Source organism: Thunnus thynnus, chromosome 21, assembly GCF_963924715.1.
Source record: "Thunnus thynnus chromosome 21, fThuThy2.1, whole genome shotgun sequence".
NCBI lineage: Eukaryota > Metazoa > Chordata > Actinopteri > Scombriformes > Scombridae > Thunnus > Thunnus thynnus.
The window spans coordinates 22,889,830-22,908,970 of record NC_089537.1 but is presented as its reverse complement, the minus strand read 5'-3'; the positions used below and the strand labels follow the sequence as shown (position 1 = coordinate 22,908,970).

At 40.7% G+C, this 19,141-nt stretch overlaps 1 protein-coding gene across 7 annotated transcripts in view; it reads right to left on the bottom strand.

Annotated features, from left to right (window-relative positions):
• Window positions 1–19,141, bottom strand: part of kcnh2b (potassium voltage-gated channel, subfamily H (eag-related), member 2b) — a 244,371-nt gene that overhangs the window by 107,092 nt on the left and 118,138 nt on the right. For all 7 annotated transcript variants that reach the window (XM_067578724.1, XM_067578726.1, XM_067578719.1 and 4 more), the window contains exons 3-6: window positions 4,188–4,343; window positions 3,036–3,249; window positions 2,608–2,942; window positions 2,309–2,520 (exon numbers count right to left, since the gene is read on the bottom strand). In XM_067578724.1, coding sequence (XP_067434825.1) covers window positions 2,309–2,520; window positions 2,608–2,942; window positions 3,036–3,249; window positions 4,188–4,343 — 917 coding nt within the window. The remainder of the gene's footprint in view (window positions 1–2,308; window positions 2,521–2,607; window positions 2,943–3,035; window positions 3,250–4,187; window positions 4,344–19,141) is intronic.

The following is a 19,141-nucleotide window of genomic DNA, read 5'->3' as shown; positions in this document are numbered from 1 at the left end:
ATGTTCCCATTCTTACTGAAGTAGAAAAGAGGGCAGGATGGCTCACTCACACAATGTGAAAGATGGTTCATATTCCTCGTTGTAACTCTGTGTAGACTACAGTCCTAACAGAAGGATTAAGATAAAGAAAGAAACCTGACAATTTGGAATTAAAGGACTTCATCACTGGTCTCCATGTTAAACTAAAGTTTTTGATTGCATGCCATATGGCCTACAAACAGATTCTCTTGCAAAATGAAACTTATAATCAAATGAAATTCTCTACAGACCATCATTTAAGTTTTTAAAAGACTGTAAGTTTGAGTCATTCAGTGTTACAACCCAGTTATTTTGCACTGCAGGCTTCCAGGAAGAAGATATTTTATACCGTTGTTTTTGTTGTTGTTGAGTCAACACTCACTTTAATAAATATTCATGCATGTGAGAAAACGCATATGATATGATGATATTCAGGCACAGTGAAACCACAATAGAAGAGGGGAATTCTGACAAAACAGATTGTCTTTCATACAGAGGAGATTACATGTGAGAGGAAAATCCATCCTGATATCTTGAACTATAAACTAGACAAACCCAAGATAATTGGAAGGGTAGAGGCCCTCAAAAATCCAAAACTCAGGTTTTATCCTGTCAGATCCTTTCTGACAAAAGAGAATATCCAGTCATTCATTCATTTGGAAGTAAGACAAGAAAGAGCACAAGGTGATTTACAACAAGCTAAGTTGTAAGATGACACAGTTTTAGGGATGTGAGATGTCATCTTTGTCAGACGGCTGCAAGTTTTTAAGTCTACGGCATGTTTCTTGCAATGAACATTTCCCCTGCAGTTCGTCACAGTCACATGAATCCCAGAAGAGACATGGGCTTTAACAACAAACTGATTAATCTACAGGGAGCTGATTAATGAGATGTCAAATTGGCATTCAATCTGAGACATCACTGCTGAATACACACGCATGCACACACACACACACACACACACACACACACACACACACACACACACACACACACACACACACAGAAAGGCTTAAGTAAGTAAGTAAGTAACTCTAAATAATGCTCTGGAAGACTCTTACTCTTCCTAAAAATGGCCTCTTTCTGCACAAGTAGACGAGAAAACTTTCCCAACAAAACCACCTTGTTTGTGCAACCACTGCCCTCATTATAACTCTCATCTGTCAACATTCAAAAAGAAGTTTGATCCAAGGTTCATTTTTACAAATTTGCTAAATGTGGCTTCTTTTGAGTGCAACAAAACAACCGCCTCGGTTAAGCGATGAAGTCAAAGCAGACTTTTCTTCCTCTCGTACGTCCCATATGGTCGCCTCCTCTGTGTCTCCTAAACCGAGTTACTTTGACAAATGCTTTTTAAGCCCGTGTGGTGAAGTAACACAGGTGGTGGGTCCAGACACAAATCATTTTTCAATGTGAGAATGGCAGCCAGAGACAACAATTTCACAACTCATCAAAGCCATCTACGAGTGTCATTAAAGAGTGCATGCATGCACAGTTGACATTTATAATTTTTGTCAGTTCAAGTTATACACTGCCTCCATATGTTTTGCACTTTACCGCATATTTTAATGCATTGAGCTATAGGAAACAGCCGCAACCAGCTATAGGAAGCACCATGACGGTAACCGTCTGTAACCAGGAGATAAGCATATCAAACAAAACTTAAGACAGAACACCTACAGAGAGGTAGAAGCTTTTAAAGGGCAATTAGCGTGAAAGAGGTGATGAGTTAGCAGCCTATGAGGGAAGAAAGGAAGTGACTGCGGAGGGAGATGGGAGTTGGAGAACACAGGCTTGTGAGAATGAAAGAGCTGCTTCACAACATTTCCCATACGTCCTTTCTCTGTTACTCTCTAAGTCAATTACTGGTGATAGAAATGCCGCCACGCCATCCTTCATCATCCTCTCATCAGAGCTCAATCAATCTCATTGTCATTTACTTGAGCTGGTGTTACAAGCATTATCGCCCCAGGAAGGCTTGTCAGATTACAGCGAGTGAAGGAGCTAAGTGAATTATGCTAACATACTTACATATCTCTCAGAAACCACCAAGCACACAAATATTCTTTGCATTTAGAATTGCGTATATAAGCGCAGACACACTTTCAGTACTTAACTTTCAAGTTCAGAACTGGCTAGACTGCAACAGGGAATAGAAAAGGGAATAAGTCTAACGCCAAAACATTTCAGCAGCTCAGAAAAGCTCAGACAGTGGAAACTGTCCCAAATGACAAGCGCAGCCTCTCTCCATGCACAGCACCACACACTCCACACACGAACTGCGTCCTACCTGTGTGACTTTCTCTGTGACGTTGTGCGTCCGGTCGATGAGTTTGCATGGAGCTATGATGTCCATCTCCCCGGAGGGCAGGGCGATGAGTGGGTCCGGTTTGAAATCCACAAAGTTGAGAGTGATCTGAGGGATTTTGGAGATGGTGCGGTACCGCATGAGGTCTGAGTCTGATGTGGAGTTCAGTATGTTGGACTTACTGTTTACTGCACCTGCAAACACACACAAGTCAGATGATGAGGTAAAAACCACAGAGGATAATAGAAAGAGTCCTCTGATCTCCATCTCCTATGTCTCACCGGTGCTGCTGCTGCCCGGCCGGACGCTTGCTCTCCGGTTCTTTCGGTCCCAGTCGGGCCTCATGGCCTCGATCTCGTCCACGGAGGAGGCACGACGCATGCTGTGGAAGCTCTCCCGCGAGCGGCTATGCGACAACGTGCAATTGGAGGCCGAGCCGTCTGGGTTGAGGCTGAGGCGGTGGTGGGGCACTATGCAGGGCGATGACTGGGTGTGGGGACCCACCAGGTGGGCTCCGTGGGGAGGAGGAGAAGGAGGAGGGTGTACAGGAGGCTCAGAGCCCAGTAAAGTGCGCTGGTCTTCCTGGCGGTCTTCTGGCCAGCCTTGTAGTGCTGACCTAGGAAACAGAAAAGGACATAATGTTTATTGACGGCCTTACTAAACCCATCTCCTTAACATGTCCTTGTCAAAAGTCATCTCTGTTTCCTACCTGTTTCTACTGATTTGCTCCTGGTGGTCTGGTGGTATGGATGGGAGGGGAAGGAACTCTCCCAGGCCTAGGGACTCGTGACTGTGGTGGTCTGGGTGCAGCGGCAGTGGTGTGGCAGTGGGGATGTGACCGGCCTCTGCGTCGTCCAGAGACACTTTACTGTTGGACAGGGAGCGCAGCAGGGGAAGACGCAGCTTAAAGCCTCGTGGACGACCTGGAGGGTAGATGGAGGGTAAGACTCATTATCTGTAGAACTACAGGTGGATGTCCAATATTGAACTGTGGCAGGAAGGAGAGCAGGAGAGTGAAAGGCAAGTGTGAAAGAGATAAACAAGTAGAGATAGAATATAGGAGGATAGTCTAGATAGGTCATGCTAGGAGGGAAGGAGATTTGAGCGGGATCATGCTAAGTCCAATAGATTCAAAAGTCCTCTTCAAAAGCGGTCTAAAGGAATCTGGGACAGTAACATTGATTAGATTTTGGTTTTAGCCGCAAAGTTAAAAACTCTGTTTGACAGACAGACTTGGTTCTAAATATCATCATTGTCCTACTTCAGATACTGTTCCACTGGGTTATCCCTCCGGAAAATTAAGTGCAGAGTCCATGAAAAAAAGCATTTTGATAAAACTGATCTGACACAAATATGGAGGAACGATTCACAGAAATAATATTACTTATCAGGACCACCTGGCCTTTCTGCAAAATGAGATGAACAAAATGATCCAGGTGAATTACAATGACAGTTGTCACCTCTCACTGACTGTACATATTAAATCCACTTCACTTATTGAAAAGGTAATGTAAATGAACAGAGAAGCATGTTGAACCAGTCAGTCTGGGCACATGACGTACTCATAGATTAATGCTTTCATATTCAAAGCTACTGCCATGTATTATTTTCCCCATTTGTTCTGACAATTTTCTGAGCTTTTCATTAATTAATTGAAAGTAATGAAAAACATGCTAAACAAAGTTTAATGGTCCAATATGTGGGAGAGGGAAAGGTGAACTAGAACATAATTTGAACATTCAGGTGAAAAGTGTCAATCAAGTGTCTCATAGGTGTCTTAAACCAAACCAGATCAGCATAGAGCTGAAAACAACAACCAGAGAAACAAAAAGAGAAAACTATGAGGTGAATCAGCAGCTACCGGTGACGAGCCAAGTGGGCAGGCGGTGGTTGAGCTCCCGGTTGCGGTCTTTGATTGTGTCCTCTGACATGACCTCGAAGTTGAGGATGAACATGATCACCACGCCATCCTCGTTCTTCACTGGGACCACGTCCACCATACACAGGAAGCACTGACCTGCGAGGCAGAGAGATAAAGTTCAGTCAGATCCAGAACCAAAGGTGTAAACTGGGCTTAAACATGGACTTCTTCATTAATCAAAACGTCCTCATTAATATCATTTCAGTTCAGTTTTTTTTCATTGCTAAAGTCATCTAACTGCAGTTGCTGATTCTTTAACAATGATGTAAAGATATCAAGATGTCAAACTAAGAACGCAAGCTTACATGCAGTATTACACAGAGTCACTTGCGCACACACAGTTTTCATTCTCTCTCCTTATTACATGTGTATCTGCACTTGATCAGCTCACCACAATCTTCAGTATGAGGCCGGGCATGTTTGCTAATCTGACACACGAGTGCTAAAACAGCTAAGTAAGCATGAAATTAGACCACATATGACAGTAAGTGGCTGGGAGTTTCCTACCAGGTCTATAGACACTGTACATAACAACAAGACTGGAAGACAGAAGATGGTTCTGACAATGGGAATTTAAACATTCAAAAAGTCAAAGATACACATGTACGCACACACATACACACACATACACACTGACACAGGAGAAAGACTTTGTCATCTTAATTTAAAACGTTGACCAGACTGAGAAATTCATACAGGAGTAGATAAAGCAACTAGTACTGAGAGTGAAAGAGCTTTGGCTACATTTTTAACATTCAACATGGATTAAACAGAAAGAGTTTGTCACACTTTCAGTACTGAAATCCTCATCACATTTTTTTCAGAACTCACACTTTGTTCAGGAAAGATAGTTACCTCCACTACTAAAGTAGTTAGAATAATTTAATAATGAGTAAAATGCATTAAGAATGCCTTTAAAGCAAATTCTGTGTAAGATCAGTATAAGACAAATAACTTTGACATATCCAGCATCCATTTCCTCAAATTACACATCATTTAAATTAAAATTTAATCTGTCCCTCTGGAACTCAGCCTTGTCCCACTTTGCCTGGTAACATCAACTCTGCAAAAAAAAACAAAGCTACAACAACATGCATCCAGTATGCAATGTCACAACAGCTTTTTGAGAATTTAAGAAAGCCATTTAGCTTTTCACTGTAATCCTTGTTTCTACTCCTGGCCACTGCCTAAAGTGGCCTTTTGACGTTAAATAGTTCCTCTTATGTTACTCAGCGTACCTGGCTCTAGTGCGTCCCGTCTCTTACCTGGACAGTGATGGTCAGTGAACGCCTCTCTAAACGGCAGCCACAGCAGTTCTGGCAGTATGGAGCATTTACAGCTGATACGGTTTGTTGTACAACCCGACATACAGTGTTTCTACTGCAGGCCTGCCTCACCACCCACCCGCCTGTCATTCATCTCACATCATCGCTGGAGAGTGGGCCGAAATCCGATTGGACAACAGCATAATCCCGACACAGGAGGGGGAAAAAAATATGAAACACAGGGAAAACTAAAGGATTACACCATCTGGCCATATCCAGCATTTCGTGTGCGTCTGTCTATGTGTTTGCATGCTTACTGTATGTGCACATGTGTAGGTGGATGCCAAGTCTCATGTTCATTCATAAGCTATCGGGTCATGTCCATTCATGCCTGTTTTCATTAACAGCTGTGACACTGGATATGTGGAGTTTTTAATCGCTGAAGGTGTCGCTGCATCACGTCTAAAGCTGCTCTACAAAGCTCTGCAGCCACCTGCCCAGGCAGGAGCAACATGCAGACATGCGTCACATGTTAAAAATGACTACAAACACTATGGCAAATAATATCATATATTCATCATCATCAGTGTACGCAGAAATATAAAAGTGGCATCAAATTCATATATATTGAACAGTTAGTTAATGGGAAGAAAGCTTGATGATAGCAGACGGTTTGGGGGGAAAAAAGTAATTGTTCTTCCTCCTTCTACTATGTAAACAGGAGAACATTTAGTGAAAAACTTGAAATAGTAATTTCAAATTACTTTATCAAACAGATTAAATTGGATTAATGGATTCTCTCACTGATTCTAATTACTGTCACATGACCAGGCATCAGAGACAGATTTCCAACAGTAGCCCTCCCTCTGGGGGTTTAGATCGCATGCATCATATTCTTAGAAATGATGTGCATGTATTCATGAAGGACCTTGCTCAGGGACGCTTTGGTATTAGTACATTCTGTCAGTCCCAGAACCAGCAACCCTTTATTTACTTAGTAGTCTCCCACACCACACTGTAGAAGTAGAGAGCTGTGAGTATCTGTGTTTCTGTTAAGACAGCGATGTGTGTGTGTGTGTGTGTGTGTGTGTGTGTGTGTGTGTGTGTGTGTGTGTGTGTGACAGATGTGACTCGTACGAACACACATGTGCTTGCATGCACACGTGCAGGAATACACACACACACGCTACAATGTAGGATTAAATGTCAACAAAAGAGGATTTAACTTCAGTTCATTATTTTTAAGACTAATACATTATAAGACACAATCACTATTTGCAGTTCTTATAAAAACTGGAACGTACACTCTGTTATGTGATCATTGTGTGTGTGTGTGTGTTTGTGTGTAAATGCATGTGTGTTTAAATGCACATATGATGTACAATAATCATACGTGCATCAATGCATGCTACATGAATCAGTGTGTGAGTGCATCGTACACCGTACCGTGCTCTACTTCACTGTAAGTCTTTGTGGACACGTGCACACATGTCAATACACATGGGTTTATCTGAGTGTGTGTGTGTTCTGACTTTGGCAGAGTGGTGAAAATCAAGGCTTAAGCCTACATATTTTAGGCCCATTAGGCCTATTTGTTGCTCACCATCCTACTGTTTCTGTCCACTATGAAAAATTTCCTACAAGAGTGTCCAAAATGAATTGAGCTTTGAGGTTAACAGGGCAAATGCTATTTCATCTAAATGCTCCGCCTGGATGTATTCCACTTCAGCGTGTACCATCTGATAATCTGATTCAGTATTGCTGATTTACAAAGCTCTGGGAGATTATCACAATGCGCTAAAACGCATCCAAAAAAAGCACAGGGTGCAAACTGCTCATGGCAGACCAGGGATGGTCCAGTGATCATACAACGCAGCATGCTCAACTAAAATACACAGACTGCCAAACTTCAAATTTGAAGGGCTGCTCAAATTTTGTGGGTTTGATCATTAGTCAATATTATACAAAAAGGACTGGCACCAAATCCTGGTGTAGCTCTAGCTCTGGTGTAGATGCTAATGCATTAGCATACAGTAGCACTTGAGTGAGTAGGAAACTGAGAGCTTGTATCGGTTGTCAGGTGGAAATATTTAGAGGACTGGTATATTAAAAGTAAAATTGAAAAAAACATACTGCACTTTCAATAGCAAATGATTTTACTGTCAACTAGGGATGTGCAGAGAGCCCAGTATTTGTATTTGTATCTGTATTTGTTGAGGCAGCAAAATTATTTGTATTTGTATTTGTATTTGAATAAAAGGTGACAGAGGCTTAAAAATCCTGTTTTTGTTTTTATTACGCTTTTAATTTTAGAAAATTAAAGTGTTACAATAAGTGTTCATGAAGCTTGTTCATGAAGCGTGTGTCAGTAGCTCGGCTTTATCTCTGGGGAACACTCCCAACTCTGGGAGTGATGTCCAAATGAGGAAATATGCGTCATGTAGCAGGTGGATGTGACTCCCCTCACTGACACCTACTGATAGACGTCACAGCGGAGCAGAGGAGAGACACTGCGATAGCGATGTAACCGACCTGCATTCTGGTACTTGACATGGTTTATTTTTCTACTTGAAAACAAATAATTTTTAAAATATTTGTATGAAACAAATATTTGTGGAAAAAAACCCACTATTTGTGCTTTGCCGAATAATGTATTTGTATTCGGGCACACCCCTACTGCCAACCAGACTTTGAGTACAACATGTTTGAAATGAGCAATGTCTTACAGACAACATAGAAATGTATTTGTCATTTCTAATGATGAATGATAGAACATTTTATTCTCTACTGTATGTATCAAGAAGGATCACAATGCTTTAAAACTCTGGTATCACAAAGATGGATTTAGTATGATCTTTGGCCTCCTTAAAAAAGATTAAGATCAGTCTTCAGTCTCAACAGCTATAGTCTGATAACCTGTGTCCAAATAATCCTCAAAGGCACGTTTGGATTAAACAAATGACTGGATTATGTAACAACTGCCCCTTACAAGGTATAGGCCATTCTGGGTCAGGTTCTTTCTGAATTTGAAACTCAATCCATCCATGTGTATTCACTGAAGCTGTTCACAAACTATGACTTAACTGGTATAACTTTGGTGGGATGAGAGGATGAAGAAAAGGAGGCATAAAAAAAAGAAAGTAGTGAAGAAGAAATAGTTGAAAAACTGACAGAAGATATGAAAAAAGAGGCTGAGAGCAAGAAAGGTAGGTAGCAAAAAACAGATGAAAGGAAAAGTGGTCAAAGGTGAAACAGTCGTTATGAAGACAAATGAAAGGAAGAAATTATATATTTAAACTGGGTTAGCGGTTCATTCAGACCGGTTTCTTACTCCATCTATTCAATGTGATGGAAACTGAAACCTGGTGGGTTTAGAGACAAGGTGGAAGGATTAGTTGTTCAGGAACATCTTTCTTCCAGTTTAGCAAGAGATGAGAGAGGATTAAAGAATAGTAAACAGAGATTTGGTTAAACCCCCAGGTAACGTGATGACCTCAAAACTCTTAAATAAGAGAGTTCCCAAGGAGTTCTCCATGATTCAGCAATGATCTTCTCTTTTTAATCTTTTCAAATTGAAAAGGAAAAACAGGTGGAGCAACACCTCTCCTCCCACTCCATCTTCGTTCCCAGCCACAGAGCATCCTGCAGTGTGCTGGATTAGAAATTACACTCTTAATCTCTGCTAGGGAAACAAGTGGATTAAAGCAAAACAGATTAGAGTTTGATCAACCAGAGTCCTCACTTCCGTACTCCAAAGCTATTCCACAGGCTCCGCTACAGCTGTTTAAAAATGTAACTAGACATGGGGGCTACGGTAGCTACACAGATACCATGTGGGGAGCACAAGAACTGTGATTGGCTGCTTGTGTTTCCTCCTACAAGTTTCTGATCCCTGTGGAGATTGTTCAGAGGAAGATGAAGAAAGACAGAGTAGCCTTTCTTCTTTTCAGTTAACACACATGTAGAAAAACCATCTCCATTGCTCATCACAACTACTGCTCTGCAAGGCAATGAACATAAACACAGCGACTGCACAGTGGTCTCCTATTCATTCATGAGACAAAATTGAAGCTACCAGGATGTAACTCCAGTTATATAAGTGTGTGTGTTGCCATCACACATTTTATCACAAAGTGAATGAAAGAATGTGAACACAGTTACTGTGAGGAATATGTGTGATACATCTCTCTAGTGCTGCAGAGTTCCTGTTGTCATTAGCGTGTGCAATCCAACACTGGACAATCAATCAATAGCTACATCATAGGAATCCACAGCAGGACTCCTGTTAACCCCTTCCGTATGAATCCAGCTTTAATGTTGTGTATTTGCACTGCACTGGAGTATAAGGATGAATATTACAGAATGCATGGGTGTTTTTATATGGATATATTTTTGCAAACATGTATAATATTATGTAAAACATAATACATGTATTTATTGTACTGCAGCCTGCACAATGCAGATTGTAGTCTTCATTTTTACAATAAAGATGCATGTTTTTCTCCTATTAGAAAGCTAAAGTATAGTAAGGAAAGAAGAATATAGTAGAGAGAGACTAGAGTAAGAAATTGTGCATATGTGTGTGTTCGTGCAAGAGTGAGATGTTTTAGTGAAACTGTAGAAGAAATGAAAATGAATAAATGAAATGCCCAAACAACTTGACAATGAGCAACAATTAGTTATAGTAAGTTCACCCTCAGCATGGAGACACATACTGTAGTTAGTGACTGACAGAGGAATCATGCTCCATCATTACATCTTGACTTCTTATGTACTATTTCTAATGTACTATTTTCAAAATAGTTTTACCTGAAAACACTAATTCTGCATCAGCACCAAAATCAATACCATTTGTAGCAGGGAGATTTCCCCACACAGTTTATACATCCACACCTCCTAGTGGACAACCGTTGTCTCTACATACATATACAGTAGGTACTGTAGGTCACCTGGCACAGCATCTGTTGTCAACACAGTAACAAAAGAAAGTGCAGACTGACTGAAGTATCCTTGATCAAATTATTAAATTCTATTTTATGGGGATCTTCCCTTTAAGTGACTGCATCTCTTGCACTTTAGAAGATTACCTTTTCTCTTCCACAGCAGTTTTCTTCAAATAACAGAGTGTATATTAGACAGGACTGTACATCAGCAAACAAACTGTTTTTGACTAACAACAAATTCAAAAGCAATAAATGATATCAGTGATAAACCCAAACTCCTTCATCTCCAGAAAAGATACTGGCGCATGAAGACAGGAGCACAGCAGCTTTGCAGAGCATCAAATATTTCCAGCTCTTATTAATTTTCATATTGTTGTCAAAGAGTATCAGTTACATAACCCACAGCTGTTCCAACTTGCAAACCAGAGTGCTGGTAGAGCGTATCTGTGTTTCCATCAGGACAGGGATATCATATCTGAAAACCATTAGCTCAGGGTTACTGTCCATCAGACAAAGAGAGAGAGAACATGTGTCTGTGTGAGCTAGAGCGATGTAAGAGGATAAGGATGTGAGCTGTGTTTCTTCTTAGCTGCTCTGTTCTGTATCACAAACACAGAACACCCCCCCTCCCTCCCTCCCTCCCTCCCCAACCACACACACACACATACACAGGAGGAGAGGCTCATTCACAGACACACTCTCCTCTGCTCCATCACTCTTCGGCAGAAAAAAAAAATCTAAAAGAGGAAAAAGTGCAGATCCTCATTTACACAGATCCTCTGAGACGGCTCTAAATATTCTACAGGCTGGCTGGCTGCGGGCCAATTGGCGAAGCTTGCTATGTTCTTAGCCATATTCTGAGCCAAACAAACCCAAGCTTAAATCCAAAACACTCAGGCCAAGTTGACAGCCTCACTTGCATAATTACACAAAAGTGTCATTCATCAAAGGGAAAATATAATATACACAGTTTAAATGACTTATTAATGAAGATGGATGAGGATCACAAGAACTCAACCACTTCATCCCTAGTGTGACATCCCTGTGTGCAGTAAAGTTTTAACATGGCAGAGAGAGAACTGTGTGTTGACAAGCTCACTGCCTGCCAAAGTGTTCTTGAGCAAACACTGAAGAACCTATCTCTGTGAGTCAGAGAGACTGGCTGTCATCATACGTTGATACCTACAAATATAATCACCAGGCACACATGATTAGTGGGTATGATGCGTGAGAAAGGCTTAAAAGATACTGAGGTGGCTGCCAAAATGTCACATCAAAGCCTTGAATTCCTGCCTGCTAAACAGCTGCTACTTTGTAGCCAACAGTGACTTTTGACCTCCCTAGAATTGAGAGAGAGAAAAGGGAATTTCCCCTCAGAGACGAAGAGTAACGAGTCCGGTTTCATTAGTCACATCAACAAGCCGTGACCGGCTTCGCCTCACGTCACTTTCGCAGGGGAAGCTCTGCTGCCAAGCCCAGTGCTGTCTCATTACCATGATAACTTTCTAAGATCAACTGTTTGAGGGCAGACAGAGACAGTCAGCTAATGAATCTCACTTTAATTACCTGTATATTAATCACCATGGAGGCACAAAGAATGGACAGTTTAAGTGCAGGTAAAGAAATCAATCAATATTCATAGTATTTTACTTTAATAGTATTATTGCTCACAAATTATTATGCTGTGTATGTTATTGGTTCTAGTAATTATAATAATTATAATGCCCACTCCAGAACATTACTTATTCTTCACCAAAGTTTTCAGCTTATTCATGCTGAAATCTGTCTGCATCTCTGTTTCATGATCAGCATTTAAAAACTGGTCCTATTAAACCACTAGGTGGCAGGGCACAACAACTTTTCCCTAGTTAGTCTTTTTAGGTGAAATGCATGGTCACAAATGCAAGTAGCAACACACACACACACACACACACACACACACACACACACTGGTCTGGTGTGAGTAATCGAGTCAGTTTTATTTATATGGTGCCAAATCACAACACAAGTTATCTCAGGGCACTTTTCATATAGAGCAGGTCTACACCCTATGAGTATTACAAGGAATCAATTTGGATATGCTACACCACCACACTAAGCCTCATACAGGTGTGTTGTTCTGAGAGGGCTGGGCAAGGAGCTGGATGACAGAATGGAAAAATAAATTACTGTGTGTGTGTGCGTGCTCTTGGTATTTGTGTGTGCATGAATGTCATACAGACTGTTAATATTGGAGTCCTAACCCCCCGCCCCGCTGATCTTGGTCACCAGCTGTTCTCTGATAAGTGATGTAACATTACTCCATCTTTCAACAATAAAACACACACATACACACACATACACACTGATGCCATGTGGTTGACCCCTACACCTTTTTCTTGATTGTTTCGGGATGAGAAGCAGTGGAAAGACAAACTATTCCGGACAACAATTTATCAGCCTCACTCTCCTGTAATAGAGACAAATAGCCACCTGGTGATCTGTGTGTTTATGTGGCAAAGTGGTAGCTAGATCGTAACAGACTGTCCTGGTGTGTGAGCATGCACTTCATGTATTGTATGTTTTCAACATGTATCTGTTACTGTATGTATCTGATGCGTGCCCATGTGTGTGTGTGGTTGTGTATTTCTGTTCTACATTATACATGGGTGACTTGTCCTGCCCTCTGTTGGTGGGAAATGAGAAATAAAGGTGATGCAGTAGAAGTCTGTATATGATTGATGTGACGGAGCTGATGGGAGTGGGGTGGCTGGGAAAATGACAAAGCTCCAGACTGACAGAGGGATCCATTAAACCAGCTGTCCGTCCCGGAGGATGAGATGTGCTGGTGGTGAGTGGAGCCCAGGACTCGGTTTGTTCTGTGGTGTTTATCCAGGCCTGGGAACCTTAAGGTGACTGGGCTAGCAAAAACAATTTCTTGAATTTTGGGTTTGTTACTGTAAGACTTTGTAAACTCAAATAGCTTCATGATTTTAAGGAGGGAAATATGAATTATTATTGTGTATGACTCAAATATGAAATTATTTGTCCAGTGCGTAACTCATATAATAGTTTGTATAATAAAAGGGAAATAGTCCTCCTTGTGGGCCACACAAGAGAGGTCAATTAGAATTATGATTGGTATTAATCTTAATTATAATTTTGCGAGGGTATAGGTCTTTTAAGGTTAAGTGATGCAAGCACAAGAAAACACCAGCAAGTTTATTTTAGTGACATACACATTTATTTCTAATACTACAGCTACAAGTACTAAGTACTACAACATTTTACCAGCAAGACACAAGAGGGAAAGGGGAAACTACAAGGCTATGGTTAGTGAATGATTCAAATGAATGGTGCAGGGTTATCTATTGTGTAGTTGGTATGAGAGACCTGATAAACAACAAACCTGAGGCAGTGAGTCAAATCAATGGTACAACAGCTTAGTTCTGAATTGCCAGTTGAAGTTACAAATAATAAAAGCACCGGGGGGTTAAGCAAGTCAATGAAGGTTTTGTACAAATATTTGCTTGCTCCCTGGAGTGGCTTCTTGCAGAGAATGGAGTTGGATGTTCTGGGGTGAAAAGCTGAAGTCTGGATCTTGTAAGGATGAGTAAGTCGCCCATCCAGACTTGAATAGTTCCCATCGGATGAGAGCTCCTGGTTTAGGCTCCTGAGGTTTTGTCTCCTATTGTTCTGAATCACATCTTCAGTCTAGCAAAGAGCAAGCATTCAACCGGTATGGCAAAAAGAACAAAGATAAAAGCAAGAGGCTAAAAGGGGCAAGGGACTAAATTCTTAGTCTTATAACAATCGCATGATTTCTCATTTTGTATTTTGGATAGTAGCTTTGGCATTTTTTGGGTGAAATGAGCAGAATGATACTAAACATTACCTTTGTGTTATCAAAGATGATGGGACTGTGTTAGTGATACATTTCCTGGTTTAAAGGCAGTGGAATAAAAGTATAATTAAAGCGTGTAACAATACAAAGTATGATATGCTAACACATACTGACATACAATATTAATTGTCTTCCCCCAAATCTACATTTTCAAGTCCTTTGTTTTCCTTGATCTGACTGCAAATGGCAGTGGTCCATGCTATTTGTGAGAGAGAATGTGTGTGTGTGTTCTGGTGAGTGTCAGTGAGTGTCTGACAGAGACAGAGATGCACTTCCTCCTACAGTGTAAAAACATTCAGTGAAATAAGGAACATTTACTTTAACAAGTTCAACTCTGTAATGTCAGATTTCAAGGAGCTTAATGACCTCTTGAAATGAAAAATACTCCTAGGAGAAGGAGATAGGGCCCAATATTTATCAGCACACACACACACACACATATAGGTGAGGAGGAGATGAGGGGTTCCTTATCTGATTTCCTGGTTGCAGGATGTCATTTGGATGGTCTGGTTAGTGAAAGTTTGGAAATCTCACTGATGTGTTTTTGGCCAGTGTTGCTGTTGTTGGCACTGTCTGTATTTGGAACAATGAGGGGACTTTCCCTCACATTACTAAAACACAACATTATATCCATCGAAAAGCAGAATTTATCTTCCTTGGGAGCAGTAATTCACTGAAATATATCTCAGGTTAGGTGAGGATGACTATATTATACCTATTTCAGTAAAAATTTCCTGCCATTAAAAACAATCTAAGATGACTTAGTGTGCATGCAGCTGAGAGGATCAAAATGAATGAATGAACAGAGATGGGAGACAAGTTTTGAATATTTCAACTGCAATCTGATAAGTTGAGGCTGTGATAAAAGGAATACACTCTCTTTTGTGATTGGTAAGTGTGATACTACTACTGAATGTCAAATACCTATATATCCCTGGAAAAGCTGAGTGATACACACAAAACGATGCCAGGTTTCTCTCTCTTCCTTAGCCCCTCCTTACCACTCACTATTAGTGCAAAGTCAATGACAGATGTTGTTTTCCAATCTCATTCTCTTCCCCGGTAGTCATTAAGTCTTGCTGTCCACACCCTCTACTATTGACAGGGTAGGGAAATGAGAAAATGAAGTGATGTAGGAAAGGGAGGAAAGATCAGATGACTGACCACAGATTGAGGTCTTACATTAAGACTCACGCTTGATCGATACACCTTGATCCTTAACCCTTGAGATCCAGAGGCCTGCAGCAGCACCCCAACCCCCCCACATATATAGGCAAAATCTACAGATAGAATTAGGAATTTCATCTCCTCCAAATGCACCGTGCATATGTTGTAGTCAAGTTACTGTTTGTATGTTTCACAGTGCTGTGACACTTTAAAAAACTGAGCTTGTTTAGGGATATGCTGTACTACAAAAAACTCACTGTGGTGTGTCGTGTAAGCACAGGGCCTCTTAGTGCCTGAGAGTGCATGAGTTTGAAATGAAATCATTCATGCAGACTGCAGATCAGCCAACTGTGATCAACTTCTTACACATAAGTGACTCATTTAGTTGGTAAATTATCCCTAAATGGACTAGAATTAGACTTGGAAATGCATCCAAGAACTCATCTTCTTTCCAATTTAGACCCCGAGAGTACAGGTTGAGGTAGAGGGAGTCTAGCTCACAGAAATGAAGGGAGTAATGATTACAATGATGACTTTGTAAAACCACACAGTTAAAAACAGAAATGAGAATACAGACACACACACACACACACGGACACACATACACAAAAGAGTGACCCCACACGATGGAATATAAACGCCTTCGGGCTCCTTTACACTATGTGACAGTATGATAAGCTACCTGTGAAGGATCAATAGCCAAGCTGTCTAAACGTCTCTACCAATGACACCGTGTGACATTGTGGTGTCAAACACATACAGTATAGACGGGTGGATGTCTAGTACACCCCACACTGCTTGCGTCACACACACTGCTATTAACAGATTAGATGTCAGTAGCGGAGACACGCAAACCTGCGCAAATGGAGTCCAACATGCCTGTTAAGTGAAAAAGCACACACACATACACGACCTGTAAACAGACACACAGGTACCCACAGATTACATGTCAAGATGGTTTCAAAGCACTACATAATATGAAAGCTGCAAAGGTCAAGAGATATCGATACGTTGAGGTCTTGGTCCAAGTAAAGCACGTATAAATTAGCCGCTGTTCAATTAGATAGCCTTCAAGCTGACAAGACACAAAACACAAACGGGGGGGAAAAGAGAAATGAGAGAGCCTTTGATGAATATCTCACTACACTTCACTGCTAATCCTCACTTTTTAGCTACAGTTGGCTGATTTAAAAAACGGAGATGAAATGAAAATCAAGTTATTATAAAGCACTCTGCTTTTTGGATGTTCATCATTTAAAAAAAAAAGATCACATTTAAGTGGCTGTCCAGTGCTTCTCTGGTTCTGTTTCTTATAATTACATCATGGTACACAGGATCACCGTGAGTCTTCTGAAACGGCAAGCGTTTGACATGCATGCACATGAATGTTGAGCAGGATTTGCGGAGCGCACACTCCACTGCCCGTGAGATGCTCTGAACTGAACTGTCTGCTAATACCACGGTCAGTATAGCAACGCACACAAAGCCAGATTTATTCGTTTTAAAAGCAAAAGGAGGTGCCCGTTTTCAAGTAGAAACCCGCTGAAGCTTGAACTCCTAGGACATGCAGAACACTTTGGAAATAAATCATTTATAAATGTCTAGAAATATTCCCTGCGCAGGATTTAATTCAACATATAGTCATAAGGTTAATTAAAGCTCCACACACCTCCATCAGCTTGATAAATGTGAATTCGATCAAGAAGGGCTCATTAAAGGCAGATACTTGATATTACCATTCCCTCTGAGAAACTCTTCAATTAAAGAGACTCTGGAAGTGAAAAGGACTTATTTCACAAGGGCTGCCTGCAATTTTCTTTATCCTCCTTGACATGTTTCATGGTGTTAGCAGCAGAGAGAGCGTGCGCCTGTGTATGTACTGTACGTTATGTGTTTGCATATAACGAGCAACCTGAGCAGAGATGCAACACAGCATCTCTACGGCATAAATTATTTAACACGTTCCTCTGAAAGTAAAGATTTTAGACACAGGAAGTACTTGAGTCTGTCTCAAGTTAAGGGATACTGGCTGTCAATAATAAACCACCTGACATTCACTTAAAGCCCCTATGTGAAGGATTCAAAAAGGTTTCCAGGAAGGCTGCAATGTATTGCTACTTAACAGTCAACAGTAGTAATGACAGAAACCACTAAATTTAAACATACCAATATTCAGTGTGAATTTTTGAGAGATTTAGACTGTGCAATGCTGATAATAATTACATTAATAATAGGAATGGTACTTGAAGTGATCTGACTGCCCTTTCTGTATAAGTAAATGCCCTGTCATTGACACGCTTGACTTTTTAATGGCTCATCATGAGGTAGGTAGTGCCAGAATGGACTGCTGGTGCCAAGAAAATATTCAAATATGCTTAATGTAACAGATGTCAATGCTTAATGACTTAAGACTGGCCAAGTTGGCGTATGCTGTAAGTGCAAAGATGTACAATCATGGACAGACCCAAAACTCTACAATCAGGTTGTTTTGCACATGTGTGATGATATGTGATGTTTGCTAGTAATGGGGTATTACCCTCCAACACAAAGAGAAGTCATCATCATAGAAGGCAAAATACACATTATATGTTCATGTACAAAGTATACAAAGTGTACACTACCTTTCACAACATAATCCTGACTGGAACTGATTAGAACTGCACTCATGGTGAAGAGTAAAGATGACAATGTTGATCTGGTCAGTCAGCACTTGGTCCAAAGCAAGATGTCCTGAAACCTGCCGGCTAGACTGCCATGCAGTTTGATATGAACACCTGTGACCCTTTCCTCTAGCTCCATCATCAGGTCCAAACTCTATACTATGTACTACTATTATACATTATGTACTATATACTATACTATCTTTATAGAACCTATACAGCCAATACAAACTGCAACTTTAGAATGCCAGTGCCAATTAATTCTTACAAAGACAAAGCAAAATACTTTCTAAAGATTTGATTACTTTTCCAAGGTCTTTCTGGCGCTGCCTCACCACTATTCATTGGGAGCAACTTCTCTATTTCCTTTGTGCTTTGCATTGTGAAACAATCACTTAATTAAAAACCTTTTTTTGTCACTTCATTCTAAACACAGTACATTTTCAAAGCCCACTTATAATTAGTATGGAATTAGGACACAGCTATGGTTTCTTGAAAACTAATGACCAAATAGCACTAAACATGCTATTTATATTCATGGTTCATATGAATTCCAGTGCTTCCGGTCGCCATCAGGCCAGAATTTACACTTGTACACAAGAAATATCAACATTTGATAGGAAAGAAGTCACAAAATTGACTCAGGATACTTCTGAGGATAATTGATATCACGATCTGCCCTCTAAACAAGCTTGACACAAAACTTTCATATTGTGGGTTTAAATGAAGGTTAAGACCTCCATGGTTACCTTGTTCTTCATACAGGACTGTGTGACCAGAGGCAGGTGGAAGAGTGATGAAGTGAAGGAGAAAATGAAACAAGTTTCATTTCCTGTCAAAGACTGCAGTTATTTAACACAATGATGATTCCCATCCTCCTCTGTCCCTGTCTGCCGGACATTCCTGCACTCTCACTGTTTACAGACGGACAGGAATGCACACTCAATCCGGACAGATATGCACATTAAAAATTCCC